The sequence below is a fragment of the Myxine glutinosa genome, chromosome 2 (assembly GCF_964187855.1).
Source record: "Myxine glutinosa chromosome 2, kmMyxGlut1.1, whole genome shotgun sequence".
NCBI lineage: Eukaryota > Metazoa > Chordata > Myxini > Myxiniformes > Myxinidae > Myxine > Myxine glutinosa.
The window spans coordinates 48,420,790-48,438,638 of NC_136262.1; the positions used below are offsets into that span (position 1 = coordinate 48,420,790).

At 41.7% G+C, this 17,849-nt stretch overlaps 1 protein-coding gene across 6 annotated transcripts in view; it reads left to right on the top strand.

Annotated features, from left to right (window-relative positions):
- The first annotated feature begins 3,499 nt into the window (after positions 1 to 3,499).
- SCRIB (scribble planar cell polarity protein) overlaps positions 3,500 to 17,849 on the top strand; it is a 139,996-nt gene continuing 125,646 nt past the window's right edge. For all 6 annotated transcript variants that reach the window (XM_068108272.2, XM_068108273.2, XM_068108274.2 and 3 more), the window contains exon 1: positions 3,500 to 4,081. In XM_068108272.2, the coding sequence (XP_067964373.2) occupies positions 3,923 to 4,081 (159 nt within the window). In that variant the 5' untranslated portion in view covers positions 3,500 to 3,922. The remainder of the gene's footprint in view (positions 4,082 to 17,849) is intronic.

Below are 17,849 nucleotides of genomic sequence, written 5' to 3' on the forward strand. Positions count from 1 at the left end.
TCTGGCCGGAATCGACAGCACAATCTTCCAGATGATCCATCAGTGCGATAATGGATCCTGGTGTTGGCGAATCATCAACGGATTCTGGAAGGGGTAACCGACTCATGGCATCTGCATTTGTGATCTATCACGAATATCACGAATTCTGTGATAGACGAACCGGGCTTATAACATATGGTGTAGTCATAAGCAGCGAGAAACAGGGACCAGCGGATGATTCTGGGCGGTAGTGTGTCAGATGTCGCCTTAGTTGGACCAAACAGACTGATCAGCGGCTTGTGATCAGTGCGAATCGTGAAATGATGTCCAAGAAGGTACTGGCGAAATTTGCTGATGCCGAAAACGATTCCCAATCCTTCCTTGTCAAGTTGGGAGTAGTTCTTCTCTGCCGGGGACAACGTTCTGGATGCAAATGCAACCGGTCTTTCCGTACCATCAGGCATCACGTGTGATAATACACTCCCCACTCCATACCGAGAGGCATCACATGTCAGCACAAGATCCTTCTCTGGATCAAAATGAACGAGAACATTGGACGATTTGAGCAGATCCTTAGAGGTCTGGAATGCTGATTGTTCAGTGGACCCCCAGCTCCAGTAGACTCCTTTCCTCAAAAGCCGATAAAGGGGGCCCAAAACGTCGGTCACATTCGGGATGTAACGACCATAGAACTGAAGCAAACCGAGGTATGACTTCAATTCGGTCACGTCTCATGGAGCAGGAGCATCCTTGATAGCTCGGACTTTCTCATCTGTCGGGTGTAGACCCTCGGCATCAATCGTATGACCCAGGTACGTGACTGATGGCACCATAAACTTGCACTTGTCTCGACGCAAACGTAGGCCGGAGTCCGAAATCCTCTTCAGAACTCTCTCCAGGTTTTGTAGATGTTCCGCGTCCGTACGACCAGTAACCAGAATATCATCCTGGTAACAAACGACATTGCGTTCGGCGGCAAACAAACTGTCCATGACACGCTGATAAATTCCAGGTGCAGATTTCACTCCAAAACTGAGTCGGTGGTACCTGTACAACCCACGATGCGTGTTGATGGTAAGATACTGTTTCGAATTCTCGTCCAAGCGGAGCTGTAGATAGGCGGATTTGAGATCGAGTTTCGTAAAAGTCTTGCCTCCCGTGAGACGAGCATAGAGGTCTTCGATCCTCGGGATTGGATATTTATCCAATGAAGAACACTTGTTCACGGTCATTTTATAATCTCCACATATGCGGATGGACTGGTCCGATTTGATGACCGGAACGATGGGCGCCGCCCATTCGGCATACTGGATTTGCTCGATGATCCCCAGATTTTCAAGATGATCCAGTTCCATGTCAATCCGCTCACGCAGGGCGAAAGGGACTGGGCGAGCTCTGCAAAATATAGGATTGGCATCCCGGTCAACCCTGAGTTTAGCCCTATGTCCTTTCAAGGTTCCAAGCTCATCCTTGAAGACATCCGGGTATGTATCCAGCACATTTTTGAGTGTGTATGCTGCGGTAGGAGAAACGTTGGCTGCCCGGAGTTGATGAATGCTTTTCCACTTCAGTCGAATTATGCTCAACCAGTTCCTGCCGAGTAAGGAAGGGCCCTTTCCAGGAATGACGATCAGGGGTAGGTGAAACTCACGGTTATCGTAGCCCACCGTGACGTCACATGTACCGCAGGGAACAATCTTCTCACCTGTAGAGGTGGAGAGTCCATAGGTAGTAGGTTTCAAATGGGGTCGGTCAGCATCACTCCACAGGTTTGTGAATACAGCATGGCTGATGAGCGAGACGGCCGCACCAGTGTCGACCTCCATTTGCAATGGTCGATTGTTGACGACAACAGTGGCAAGAAGAGGGTCCCGCCTATGGTGAGAATCAAAATGAAGCAGGTCATACGATTCTGAGTTGTCGGAAACAGAGCTCACCTGGTCAAGCTCGGGTTCCTCTGAACCGATAAACTGATGAATCTTGTCAGCAGCTTTTCCTTTTCCCGATTTGCGAGTGATGCAAGCTGGAGCAATATGGCCAGTTTTCGAACAGAAATGGCAGGTGGCATCTTTGAACCGACACGTCTCCGGAGGGTGCTTTCCGTTGCACCGAAAACAGTTGTTGTGGGTTTGAGACTGCACTGGCTTCTGACGAGGAGCCTTGTTCCAACGTTTTGGCTGATCATGATCCAACCGATTCACAGCAGGGCTGGTACCAGACGAGCGAGTGGCACCGATGCTTGTGGCGTTGCGTACAGCACTTTCCATGGAAATGGCGGTGTCTCTGGCATTTTGGAACTTCAGTCTTCTCTCAGCAAGCAGGCGTCTACGAGTGCGGTCATCGGACATGCCAACCACCAGCAAATCACGGACCATGTCATCAATCGTGTCCCCAAACTCACACAGATGTGACAGTTTTTTTTAGGTGTGCAATGTAGTCTGCGATCGACTGACCTTGCTGCTGTCTGCACATGTAAAAATTAAACCGACACAGGATGACTGAAGGAGATGGATTACAATGTTCCTTCAAAGCGGCCTTGAGCTCTGCATACGTGAGCTCCTGGATTGTCCGAGGTCGAATCAGGTGTTTAACGAGTGTGAACGTCTCACCTCCGCAAATGGAAAGGAAGACGGCCTTCATCCGGGCTTCGGTCGCGATGCCGTTCGCCTCGAAGTAAAAAGACAACCGCTCAGAATACGTGTCAAAATCCCCCTCATGAGGGTCGAATTCATCGATATGGCCAAAAGAAGTCATGGTCTAGATGTTTATCCTCGTTGCCATGTAAGGTATCCCATCCTCGTCGCCATGTAAGGTATCTCGACAAACTATGATCAATTGTAGTACACGTTTATTCACTCTGCCGATACAGGCCCGATTAACTGCCGCGCCATCCGAGCTGTGGCGTAGGGTATACAATGCGGTCCCGGTGTAGGGATACAACGGTGAATATTTGCAGCTTCATACATGACAGGTTTGCAGGGGGCCCCCACGTGAGGTTTGCAGGGGGCCCCCACGTGAGGTTTGCAGGGCCCCCCCCCCCCATGTGAGGTTTGCAGGGGGCCCCACAATGTGAGGTTTGCAGGGGGCCCCACAATGTGAGGTTTGCAGGGGGACCCCCATGTGAGGTTTGCAGCGGGCCTATACCCAGCGGAGGATCTGCCTGTACCTGTACACGTTGGCGTTGTACTGCTTCATCAAATACAGTATTTAGAAATCTGAGTCATCGTTCTTGTATTTGAATGTGATGACCACAAGTGAGATTACCTGTTCATCTACATATTACGTCGTACGCACAGCAGGGGGTAGCCGGGTTGGTATTTATGAGAGGAACAGGATTGGACAAAGGACATTACGGAGAAATGAGAGGCATCTAATTTGGAACACGATGGAGAAAGTTCAAAAAATCTTCCTCCTTACGTGTTTAACATGCGACATGTGGATGTTCCTAAATAAAGCTTCCCATTCGAGGATTACAAGCGGAGGGGCGGCTCCGATCCGTGACGTCACATGAGTGTTCTCCCATCGGATGAACGAGTGTGGGAAACACCGTTGGAGCGTCGGACCTACTTCCATTCACGCGTACGGACGATTGTTTTATCGGATTTGCTTTTATTACCTATTATCGGACGAATTTTTATTACCTCGTAGACACGGTGTTTGTCACTCGTATTTCTAAGGAGAAGAGAATGACTATTGTCGAAGAGTAGTTGGCCGAAGAAGAAGAGGCATAGTGAGATTGTCTGAAGAAGAAGAAGCCTAAAGATCTGTGCTGGGAGATTCTCGAGAATCAGGAGCAGCCGAGCAGGCCTTAGTGTTCCCCGGGATTGTCGAGTCGTCTGCGCTCATGGCATTCGCTCCTTGCATGCGACCCTCGTAGGTGACACAAACTAACCAGGGGTCCGCAGGAGGAAGGGGGAGCTTGGTTCGGTGGTGCTTCTCGGAAATGCTTAAGTGTATCCCGCTGTGGCGCTGCAACCGGCATGTCGACTCCATTGACAAGAGGCACTGCTCCCTGGTCGCCGTCCCCGACGAGGTGTTCCGTTACAGCCGCACCCTGGAGGAGCTGCTGCTCGATTCGAACCAGATCCACGACCTGCCCAAGGTGTGAGAACCGTTGGTCGCACCTCGACACCGTGGGCCGCGCCGGCGCGCCCTCTTTCCAGCTGATCTCTTGCTGCCATGGTGTGGTGTTACAGGTGTGGTGTTACAGGTGTGGTGTTACATGTGTGGGTGTAGAGACGTGGTGTCTGGATGTAGACGTGGTGTGGTGTTACCGGTGTGGGTGTAGAGACGTGGTGTGATTACAGGTGTGGATGCAGAGACGTGGTGTGGTGTTACAGGTGTGGGTGGAGAGACGTGGTGTGGTGTTACCGGAGTGGGTGAAGAGACGTGGTGTGGTGTTACCGGTGTGGGTGTAGAGACGTGGAGTGGTGTTACCGATGTGGGTGTAGAGACGTGGTGTGATTACAGGTGTGGATGCAGAGACGTGGTGTGGTGTTACAGGTGTGGGTGTGGAGACGTGGTGTGGTGTTACCGGTGTGGGTGTGGAGACGTGGTGTGGTGTTACCGGTGTGGGTGTAGAGACGTGGAGTGGTGTTACCGGTGTGGGTGTGGAGACGTGGTGTGGTGTTACCGGTGTGGGTGTGGAGACGTGGTGTGGTGTTACAGGTGTGGGTGTGGAGACGTGGTGTGGTGTTACAGGTGTGGAGACCTGGTGTGGTGTTACAGGTGTGGGTGTGGAGACGTGGTGTGGTGTTACCGGTGTGGGTGTAGAGACGTGGAGTGGTGTTACCGATGTGGATGCAGAGACGTGGTGTGATTACAGGTGTGGGTGGAGAGACGTGGTGTGGTGTTACCGGTGTGGGTGTGGAGACGTGGTGTGGTGTTACCGGTGTGGGTGTAGAGACGTGGAGTGGTGTTACCGATGTGGGTGCAGAGACGTGGTGTGGTGTTACCGGTGTGGATGGAGAGACGTGGTGTGGTGTTACCGGTGTGGGTGTAGAGACGTGGTGTGATGTTACCGATGTGGGTGTAGAGACGTGGTGTGGTGTTACCGATGTGGGTGCAGAGACGTGGTGTGATTACAGGTGTGGATGTAGAGACGTGGTGTGGTGTTACCGGTGTGGGTGTGGAGACGTGGTGTGGTGTTACCGGTGTGGTTGTGGAGACGTGGTGTGGTGTTACCGGTGTGGATGTGGAGACGTGGTGTTGCCGGTGTGGGTGTAGTGTAGAGACGTGGTGTGTTGCCGTTGTGAGTGCAGTGTAGACGTGGTGTGTTACCGGTGTGGGTTTAGAGACGTGGTGTGTTGCCGGGTGGGTGTAGAGACGTGGTTTGTTGCCGGTGTGGGTGAAGAGACGTGGCTTGTTGCCGGTGTGGGTGTAGAGACGGTGTGGGTTTAGAGACGTGGTGTGGTGTTACCGGTGTGGGTGTCGACGTGGTGTGGGTGTAGACGTGGTGTGATGTTACCGGTGTGGATGTAGAGACGGTGTGGTGTTACTGGTGTGGGTGTAGAGACGTGGTGTGGTGTTACCGGTGTGGATGTAGAGACGGTGTGGTGTTACCGGTGTGGGTGTGCAGACGTGGTGTGGTGTTACTGGTGTGGGTGTGGAGACGTGGTGTGTTGCCGGTGTGGGTGTAGAGACGTGGTGTGGTGTTGCCGGTGTCGGTGTAGAGACGTGGTGTGGTGTTACCGGTGTGGGTGTAGAGACGTGGAGTGGTTACAGGTGTGGATGTTGAGATGTGGTGTGGTGTTACCGGTGTGGGGGTGTGGTAACGTGGTGTGTTTCTGGTGTGGGTGTAGACACGTGGTGTGGTGTTGCCGGTGTGGGTATAGAGACGTGGTGTGGTGTTGCCGGTGTGTGTGTGTAGAGATGTGGAGTGGTGTTACCGGTGTGTGTGTGTAGAGACGTGGTGTGGTGTTACCGGTATGGATGTAGAGACGTCGTGTGGTGTTACAGGTGTGTGTGTGTGTGTGTGTGTGTGTGTGTGTGTGTGTGTGTGTGTGTGTGGTGTGGTGTGGTGTGGTGTGGTGTGGTGTGGTGTTGTGTGTGTCTGTGTGTGGAGATGTGGTGTGGTGTTGTGTGTGTGTGTGTGTGTAGAGATGTGGTGTGGTGTTACAGGTGTGTGTGTCGAGATGTGGTGTGGTGTTACAGGTGTGTGTGTCGAGATGTGGTGTGGTGTTACCGGTGTGTGTGTAGAGACGTGGTGTGGTGTTACCGGTATGTGTGTAGAGACGTGGTGTGGTTACAGGTGTGTGTGTGTGTGTTTGTAGAACGTGGTGCGGTGTTGCCGGTGTGGGTGTAGAGACGTGGTGTGCGTTAGTGATGGGCGACACATTGTGCTCATGGCGGTGGTTCATGTTTACGGGAAGGCTGACGATCTGATGTTGAAAGAGCAGTATTTGTTTTTATGAGAAGGGGAAATGATCAGTTTGATCGGAAGATTGAATTTATTACATTGAAAGAAGATTTGACAATTGAGGGGAGGGATGGTAAAGATTTATACAAATGGAGATTTCGAGGATTGTGGGTGGGAAGGTGACAGGTGCGATTGAGAATGTAGAGGCGAAGAATAATTTTCATGTTCGTACAATTTGGTGTGTGTGTGTGTGTGTGTGTGTGTGTGTGTGTGTGTGTGTGTGTGTGTGTGTGTGTGTGTGTGTGTGTGTGTGTGTGTGTGTGTGTGTGTGTGTGTGTGTGTGTGTGTGTGTGTGTGTGTGTGTGTGTGTGTGTGTGTGTGTGTGTATTGGTTGTTATCTCCATATGCGGGTTTCAGAAGGTGGAGCGGAGACCCACCAGGTCTCAAAGTTACACCTCCGTGTTAGTGTTTGTGTTTTCCCAAACCGACTGCAAACTTCTGGATTGGTGTCTGGCAGTCTGGGTGTTGTATCACAAAGCACTCCATCCCTCTCAAGGATGTTAATCTGGTTGTCTTGTGTTCTAGCACCAATTTGTGATCGTTAAACATCCCATGGTCTCATTGTGATTACCAGTAGGTGAGTTATCACCAGCACCCTGAACAAATCACAACTCTCTGCCCTGGCTATGCTCGAGCAAAGTTAAGCCACTCAGACCCTGTGTAGTCCTTGCTATCAGACGTCTTTAGCAACACTGAATCTCCCTTGGGTTGAAGTAGCCATTGACTTGGAATGCCAGAGGTTGTTTTAAGGGAATACGAAGGCAGCGACTGTAAGGATTTCGATTCTGGGCTCGTGTTTGGAGGATTACCATGTTGCCATCAGTAAAGGTCCAACAGCCTCATTACTGACCTTCAAAAAGGTGGTTTGATTGTTGGGTTGACTCTTGATGCCTTCGAGGAAACTAAGGATGGACACTAAAATGATATCGATGAAAAGGCAGTGTTGTCCAAGACAGCCTGACCCAATGTCCTGTTATCCAAGTACAAAACTTCGAAGCGATAATCGCATCATGCATCTGAGTGTTAATGGCCACCATTTCATGCCCACAGTTGATTGCGTTGTCCTGTTATTCACATCCTGCACCACTGGGCATTGACAAATATAACGAAGAGGTGGTGTCTGCCTAGTGTAGTGTTCTCTTCTCTTACCACGTTTCAGGTTCTGGTTCTGGTTGTGTTTTGCAATTAATTAATAATATTGTACACTGTTCACCACCATCTGTGCAAAAGATTTAAAACGTCTGATTCCGTTGCTGATTATTGTTGATATTCACAGAAAATATCTTTGGGACGAATGTTGTTTTTACTTTTGTGGTTTTTAATGTTTTATTTTTATTTTTTTGCTATTCAAATCTATCAGCAAATTCAACTTGAGACGATAAAGGTTTTAGAAAAACCATGGTCTTGAGGTAGTAAAATGGCATTAACCAAGAGCTGAAAATCATTGTCATGCTGATTGGTTCAAACCAAAATCAAATGAGGTGAGGGTGGATTCAAAACCGAATGAGGTAGTGATGGGTTCACCTCAAAATCAAATGAGGGGTTGATGGGTTTAAACCAAAATCAAATGAGGGGAGTGGTAGATTTAAACCAAAATTAAATGGAGTGATGGGTTCACATCAAAATCAAATGAGGGATGATGGTTTAAAACCAAAATCAAATGAAGGAGTGATGGATTTAAACCACAATCAAATGAGGGAGTGATAGATTTAAACCAAAATCAAATGATGGAGTGATAGATTTAAACCAAAATCAAATGAAGGAGTGATAGATTTAAATCAAAATCAAATGAGGGAGTGATAGATTTAAACCAAAATCAAATGAGGGAGTGATAGATTTAAACCAAAATCAAATGAGGGAGTGATAGATTTAAACCAAAATCAAATGAAGGAGTGATAGATTTAAACCAAAATCAAATGAGGGAGTGATAGATTAAAACCAAAATCAAATGATGGAGTGATGGATTTAACCAAAATCAAATGAGGGAGTGATGGATTTAAACCAAAATCAAATGATGGAGTGATAGATTTAAACCAAAATCAAATGAGGGAGTGATAGATTTAAACCAAAATCAAATGAGGGAGTGATAGATTTAAACCAAAATCAAATGAGGGAGTGATAGATTTAAACCAAAATCAAATGATGGAGTGATAGATTTAAACCAAAATCAAATGAAGGAGTGATAGATTTAAACCAAAATCAAATGATGGAGTGATAGATTTAAACCAAAATCAAATGAGGGAGTGATAGATTTAAACCAAAATCAAATGAGGGAGTGATAGATTTAAACCAAAATCAAATGAAGGAGTGATAGATTTAAACCAAAATCAAATGAGGGAGTGATAGATTTAAACCAAAATCAAATTATGGAGTGATAGATTTAAACCAAAATCAAATGAAGGAGTGAAAGATTTAAACCAAAATCAAATGAGGGAGTGATAGATTTAAACCAAAATCAAATGGAGTGATAGATTTAAACCAAAATCAAATGATGGAGTGATAGATTTAAACCAAAATCAAATGAAGGAGTGATAGATTTAAACCAAAATCAAATGATGGAGTGATAGATTTAAACCAAAATCAAATGAGGGAGTGATAGATTTAAACCAAAATCAAATGAGGGAGTGATAGATTTAAACCAAAATCAAATGAAGGAGTGATAGATTTAAACCAAAATCAAATGATGGAGTGATAGATTTAAACCAAAATCAAATGAGGGAGTGATAGATTTAAACCAAAATCAAATGATGGAGTGATGGATTTAAACCAAAATCAAATGAAGGAGTGATAGATTTAAGCCAAAATCAAATGATGGAGTGATAGATTTAAACCAAAATCAAATGAGGGAGTGATAGATTTAAACCAAAATCAAATGAGGGAGTGATAGATTTAAACCAAAATCAAATGAAGGAGTGATAGATTTAAACCAAAATCAAATGAAGGAGTGATAGATTTAAACCAAAATCAAATGAGGGAGTGATAGATTTAAACCAAAATCAAATGATGGAGTGATAGATTTAAACCAAAATCAAATGAGGGAGTGATAGATTTAAACCAAAATCAAATGAGGGAGTGATAGATTTAAACCAAAATCAAATGAAGGAGTGATAGATTTAAACCAAAATCAAATGAGGGAGTGATAGATTTAAACCAAAATCTAATTATGGAGTGATAGATTTAAACCAAAATCAAATGAAGGAGTGATAGATTTAAACCAAAATCAAATGAGGGAGTGATAGATTTAAACCAAAATCAAATGAAGGAGTGATAGATTTAAACCAAAATCAAATGATGGAGTGATAGATTTAAACCAAAATCAAATGAGGGAGTGATAGATTTAAACCAAAATCAAATGATGGAGTGATAGATTTAAACCAAAATCAAATGAGGGAGTGATGGATTTAAACCAAAATCAAATGAGGGAGTGATAGATTTAAACCAAAATCAAATGATGGAGTGATAGATTTAAACCAAAATCAAATGAAGGAGTGATAGATTTAAACCAAAATCAAATGATGGAGTGATAGATTTAAACCAAAATCAAATGAGGGAGTGATAGATTTAAACCAAAATCAAATGATGGAGTGATAGATTTAAACCAAAATCAAATGAAGGAGTGATAGATTTAAGCCAAAATCAAATGATGGAGTGATAGATTTAAACCAAAATCAAATGAGGGAGTGATAGATTTAAACCAAAATCAAATGAGGGAGTGATAGATTTAAACCAAAATCAAATGAAGGAGTGATAGATTTAAACCAAAATCAAATGAAGGAGTGATAGATTTAAACCAAAATCAAATGAGGGAGTGATAGATTTAAACCAAAATCAAATGATGGAGTGATAGATTTAAACCAAAATCAAATGAGGGAGTGATAGATTTAAACCAAAATCAAATGAGGGAGTGATAGATTTAAACCAAAATCAAATGAAGGAGTGATAGATTTAAACCAAAATCAAATGAGGGAGTGATAGATTTAAACCAAAATCAAATTATGGAGTGATAGATTTAAACCAAAATCAAATGAAGGAGTGATAGATTTAAACCAAAATCAAATGAGGGAGTGATAGATTTAAACCAAAATCAAATGAAGGAGTGATAGATTTAAACCAAAATCAAATGATGGAGTGATAGATTTAAACCAAAATCAAATGAGGGAGTGATAGATTTAAACCAAAATCAAATGATGGAGTGATAGATTTAAACCAAAATCAAATGAGGGAGTGATGGATTTAAACCAAAATCAAATGAGGGAGTGATAGATTTAAACCAAAATCAAATGATGGAGTGATAGATTTAAACCAAAATCAAATGAAGGAGTGATAGATTTAAACCAAAATCAAATGATGGAGTGATAGATTTAAACCAAAATCAAATGATGGAGTGATAGATTTAAACCAAAATCAAATGGTGGAGTGATAGATTTAAACCAAAATCAAATGAGGGAGTGATAGATTTAAACCAAAATCAAATGAGGGAGTGATAGATTTAAACCAAAATCAAATGAGGGAGTGATAGATTTAAACCAAAATCAAATGAGGGAGTGATAGATTTAAACCAAAATCAAATGAGGGAGTGATAGATTTAAACCAAAATCAAATGAGGGAGTGATAGATTTAAACCAAAATCAAATGAGGGAGTGATAGATTTAAACCAAAATCAAATGATGGAGTGATAGATTTAAACCAAAATCAAATGAGGGAGTGAAGGATTTAAACCAAAATCAAATGAGGGAGTGATAGGTTCACATCAAAATTACCTTCCCCCAAAGGGGGGGAGGGGGTTCACTGACCCCCCCCTTTGGGACAATGACCCAAAGGGGGGGGGAGGTCAAGACCCCCCCATGCCTCCGCCCCCCCAAGCCCTCTCCCTCCCACAGATCTCCCGATGTCCCTGTTCTCTACTGTTGTACTTGTGTGCTTCCCTCTCTCTCCCCATCTTGTCTCCCACTCCCTTTTTCATATGTTTTATGGGTCAGTTTGTTTTTTGTGATTATTGTTAGCTCTTACATGAGCCTCAATCTTGTATACATAAAAATAAAAATAAATTAATTGAGGATGGGTTCATTCCAAATCAAATGGGGGTGAGGTTCAAACCAAAATCAAACAAATAGAGCTACATTCAAAGTACTTTGTTTCAAAGTACTTCAAATACTCTTTGCATCTGAAAATGGGTTCATTCCAAATCAAATGGGGGTGAGGTTCAAACCAAAATCAAACAAATAGAGCTACATTCAAAGTACTTTGTTTCAAAGTACTTCAAAATACTCTTTGCAAAAAAATACTCTTTGCATCTTTGCATCTGCATCTGCCCCATGCCAAATAAATAAATAACATATCCTTCAGCGCGACATTGCCGGCACGTCTTCGGCACCCAGCGATGCCATCGTGCAGCACATGGAGACCGAATTTGGAAGGGAACGGTGTACAATAATTGATTGATTCATTGCATAATAAACCAAAAAAAAAAATCACAAAATAATTAATTTCTTCGTTATTTGGGTAATACCATACCTAAACCACCACTGTTTCATCCGAATGTGTAACCTTTTGAAAAATAATTAATTTAATTGAAAAATTAAATAATCAATCCATTAATTGATTAATTCAATAAATCAAAAATAACCATTATAGCCAAATCACTTGGTTACTGAAGTGTCCAAATATCAGCTTCCTAGCTCAAAAGGTGCCTGAGATATTGCCCAGATGAGAAAGAAAATAAATAATCAATAATTAAAATATACATATATATAATATTTTATTTCTTAATCAATTGGTGAATAGCATACCTAAACCACCAGTCTCATCCGAATCTAACTTTTTGAAAATTAATTAATGGAGCAATTAATCGAAAAATTAAATAATTAATCAATTAATCAGTAAATCAAAAATACACTTTACACCCAAATCACTTGGTCACTGCAGTGTCCAAATATCAGCTTCCTTGCTTGAAAGGTGCCTGAGATATTGCCCAGATGTGAAAGAAAATAAATATATCTTAAATAAATCGATAATTTTAAGTAATTTATTAATCCAAAAAAATTAGCTCTTTTGTTTTTTTGCCAAAGCGCTTGCTCACTATTGTACCCAAATTTCAGCTTTCTATCTCAAAGGATTACTGAGATATCGCCCTGCCAACCAAACAAGAAAACCAACGGAGTGAAAACTGAGTACTCCCTTTTAGTGCACGTCATCGCCGGGCCTCCTTCGATGCCCAGCGATGATGTCATGCACCGCTTGGAGATGGAATAGGAAAGGAGCGGTGTACAATGATGTGATAGGTTCAAACCAAAATCAAATGAGAGAGTGTTGGGTTCAATCCAAAATCAAACTAGAAATCATCTGAAAATGCAAAGCCCATCTGCATCTGCTTTGTATTCAGACTTCTTCCATATGTTAAATACGACAGAAACAGCTAAAACTAGAATGACACTCGGTAGAGAGCATACCTCTGCCAGGTTGAACACTGAACAGTTTACGTTTTGTATCCCACTGATAGGTTGGATCTGGATCTAGACCTGAACCAAAATCGAATCGGCTTGTTCTTGTCACTTACCCAAGTCATCATCCACCAAGTTTGGTCATAAGTCACCCACAAGTTTTTGAAATATCATGCTACATATCGTTTTTGGCTCTACCACTCAATGGAGAAGAATCACTTACAATTTAAAAAACTTTTGTATCCGGATCTTGATTCGGATCTTCACCAAAATGGAATTTATTTGTCCTTGTCACACACCAAACCTGTCCGCTAAGTTTCGCCCGAATCCGTCCAGAACTTTTTGAGATATTGTGCTATATATCAGTTTTAGCCCTTTCAATCAATGGTGAAGAATCGCTTAAAATTTTTCTGATCCAGATCCGGATTCGAATCTTCACCAAAACATAACCAATTCTTCCTTGTCACACACCAATCTGTCCATCAAGTTTCATCCAAATCCATCCACAACTTTTTGAGATATCCTCTTCACAAACAAACAGACAGACAGACAGGGTTGAAAACATAACCTCCATCCACCTTTGGTGGCGGAGTTGACAATACAAGAAAATGAAGATTTTAGTTGGCCTGACCTTTCAACCTCAAAAGCAATAGGCTTCAGTGGCCCAATTTGCAAACCCTGCTAAAATTTCAAGTCTATCTGATGAAAATTGGCAATTTTATTGAACCTTTGACCTTTTGATCTAAAAAAAACAATTAGCTTTGCTTTTTGATTGATTAACTAATCCGGTGACCCGATATGCAAATTCAATTACATTTTAGATCAATCTGGATTGTATTGAACCTTGTCCTTTGACCTTTTTATAAATAAAAAAAACCAATTGGCTTCCAGCTTTTGATTGGTAAACCAATTCAGTGACCTAATATGCAAATTCTTAATTTTTCAGGTCACTTGGATGGAAATTGATGATTTTAGGCTGCTGACCTTTTACATTTTGATCGAATTATTAATGTCTTCTCCATATTCTCATAATAATGCTTTGTTGAAAATTTGATAGCAAACCTCAAATGGTAAATTAAAATTTCAGGTCGATTGGCTGAAAATGGATGGATGGATTTTAGGTGATGTTGACCTGTTACCTTTTGACACAATTATTAATTTGTCTTCTCCATATTCTCATAATAAAGCTGTGTTGAAAATTTGATGACAAAAGCTCAAATGGAAAAAGAGTTATGGCCTGGACAGACACACAGACAGACATGCACACACACATCTCGTTTTTTTTTATTTCTGTTCCTCACAATTCTGTCTACTCTCTTATTCACACAACACACAACACACATACACACATACACACATACACACATACACACATACACACATACACATATACACACATATATATACACACACACACACACACACACACACACACACACACACACACACACCTCGTTTTTTTAAATTTCTGTTCCTCACAATTCTGTCTACTCTCTTATTCACACAACACACTACACACATACACACATACACACATACACACATACACATATACACATACACACACATATATATATATATATACACACACACACACACACACACACACACACACACACACACACACACACCTCGTTTTTTTAAATTTCTGTTCCTCACAATTCTGTCTACTCTCTTATTCACACAACACACTACACACATACACACACACACACACACACACACACACACACACACACACACACACACACACACACACACACACACACACACACACACACACACACACACACACACACATATATACACACACATACATCTCGTTTTTTAAAATTTCTGTTCCTCACAATTCTGTCTACTCTCTTATTCACACAACACACATACACACATACACACATACACACATACACACATACACACATACACACATACACACATATATATACACACACACACACCTCGTTTTTTAAAATTTCTGTTCCTCACAATTCTGTCTACTCTCTTATTCACACAACACACTACACACACACATACACACACACACACACACACACACACACACACACACACACACACACACACACACACACACACACACACACACACACACACACACACACACACACACACACACATATACACACACATACATCTCGTTTTTTTTAATTTCTGTTCCTCACAATTCTGTCTACTCTCTTATTCACACAACACACTACACACATACACATATACACATACACACACATATATACACACACACACACACACACACACACACACACACACACACACACACACACACACACACACACACACACGTGATTGCAAAACCCCGTCTCCCACTGTGAATCCATACCAAAAGCAAACGAGGTGAGGATGGGTTCATACCAAAATAAAATCAGGTGAGGATGGGTTCAAATGAAAAAACATATGACATGAGAATGGACTCGAACCAAAATCAAATGAGGTGAGAATGGGTTCGTGCCAAAATCAAATGAGGTAAGGATGGGTTTATACCATATTCAAATGAGATTAGGTTTGGTTCATTCCCAAATCAAATGAGGGGGTAATGGGTTCAATCCAAAACCAAAGAGTTGAGGATGGGTTCATGCCAAAATCAAATGAGGTGAGAATGAGTTAATACCAAAATTAAATGTGATTATGGGTTTAAATCGAATGAGGTCATGGGTTTAAACGAAAATCAGACGTGATGATGGGTTTGATCCAATATCAAATGAGGTGGTAATGGGTACTAATCAAAATTAATGAGGTGGTAATGGGTTGTTATCAAAATGAAATGAGGGGGTAATTGATTCTAATCAATATTAAATGAGGTGGCAGTTAATTTTTGCCGAAATCAAATGAGGTGGTAATGGATTCTAACCTGGATTAAACGAGGTGGTAATGGGTTATAATCAAAATTAAATGAGGTGGTAATGGGTTATAATCAAAATTAAATGAGGTGGTAATGGGTTCTAATCAAAATTAAATCAGGGGTTCGGTTAAAATCAAATGAAGAGGTGATTTTTTTCCAATCAAAATTAAATGAAATTTTTCTTTTGCATGCATGTTTGGGGCTCATGTAAGAGCTATAGCCGACAGCAGAATGCAAGGGAGCAAAATGGAAAGGGGGAAATACCAACAACAGAGTAGAAGTGAGAGTGAGATCAAGTGGGACGGGGGAGAGTCAAACCAAAAAAGGTCAACCAAAAAGTTGACCGATAGGTCAACATAGGCTAAAGGTCAACAACCATTTCAAATTTCTAAAATCCTCAATTTTCATCTGATTGACTTGAAATTTGAATAGGATTTACATATCGGCTGGCTGAATTCAACCACCAACTATTTTTGAGATCAGCTTAGGCCAAAAGGTCAACATAGGCCAAAGGTCAACCACTTTTTTCGAATTTCTAAAATCCTCAATTTTCATCCGATTGATTTGAAATTTGAATAGGATTTACATATTGGCGAACTGAATTCAACCACCAACTATTTTTGAGATCAGCTTAGGCCAAAAGGTCGACATAGGCCAAATGTCAACCACTCTTTTTCAAATTTCTAAAATCCTCAATTTTCATCCGATTGACTGGAAATTTGAAGAGGATTTACATATCGGCCAACTGAATTCAACCACCAACTATTTTTGAGATCAGCTTAGGCCAAAAGGTCGACATAGGCCAAAGGTCAACCACTTTTCAAATTTCTAAAATCCTTAATTTTCATCCGATTTGAAATCTGAATAGGATTTGCATATCAGCTTACAGAAACCAACCACCGGATCTGGATAATAGAATAGGATATTTAAGAAGATCTGGATAGATCCAGAAGATCCGGATAGATCCGGAAGATCCGGATCCGGATAATAGAATATTTAAGTGATTCTTCACCATTTGAGAGGTAGGGTCAAAAACACTGGTGCTGGGAAAGAGCGGTGTTAGCCTTCGTAGCCTGTTTGCCCTTGACGAGAAGGTGGGGGCGACAGTTTGTGGGGCTTTTGGCACCTCACATACATGGTGCTGTGGAGAGCGACTCCACGCCATTGTTGGAGCGGTTCCGGGCCACCTTGAACTGCCTTCCTTCAACGACCTCGTTGAGAGAGAGAAGTGCCGACACTATAAAACAGCCATCATTTATTTTTACTTTCGTTTTCCCCTTGTCTGTATATGATTCTAAGTGGAGATGTCTCGCAGTAGGATTATAGGTTTACCTCACCATTTTATTACCGCATTTATTTTCATTAAATCATTATTTGTTGACTTTCAATGTCTTGTCCTGTTCGTTTTTGTGTTTGTGGGTGGAGGGATAACCAGGTGTCCGCCGTCCGATCAGGTAAGGCTTCGGGCCTTTCCCACATGCGCAAAAAGATAACTCGGCCAAGTTAGAAATACGCTTCGGACTTAAAGCTCGTTTTGGCTATCCGTCATCTCTGGGATCTTAATCCCCGGCGATGTGGTCGTATTTCTTCAATGGTGTTTATTAGGGATTTTGTGATAGTGTTTATTAGTGTTTGTTTAATGGTGTTTATTAGTGTTTGTTTAATGGTGTTTATTAGTGTTTGTTTAATTGTGTTTATTAGTGTTTGTTTAATGGTGTTTATTAGTGTTTGTTTAATGGTGTTTATTAGTGTTTGTTTAATGGTGTTTATTAGTGTTTGTTTAATGGTGTTTATTAGTGTTTGTTTAATTGTGTTTATTAGTGTTTGTTTAATTGTGTTTATTAGTGTTTGTTTAATTGTGTTTGTTTGTGTTTGTTTAATGGTGTTTATTTGTGTTTGTTTAATGGTGTTTATTAGTGTTTGTTTAATTGTGTTTATTAGTGTTTGTTTAATGGTGTTTATTAGTGTTTGTTTAATTGTGTTTATTAGTGTTTGTTTAATTGTGTTTATTTGTGTTTGTTTAATGGTGTTTATTAGTGTTTGTTTAATGGTGTTTATTTGTGTTTGTTGAATTGTGTTTATTAGTGTTTGTTTAATTGTGTTTATTTGTGTTTGTTTAATGGTGTTTTTTGTGTTT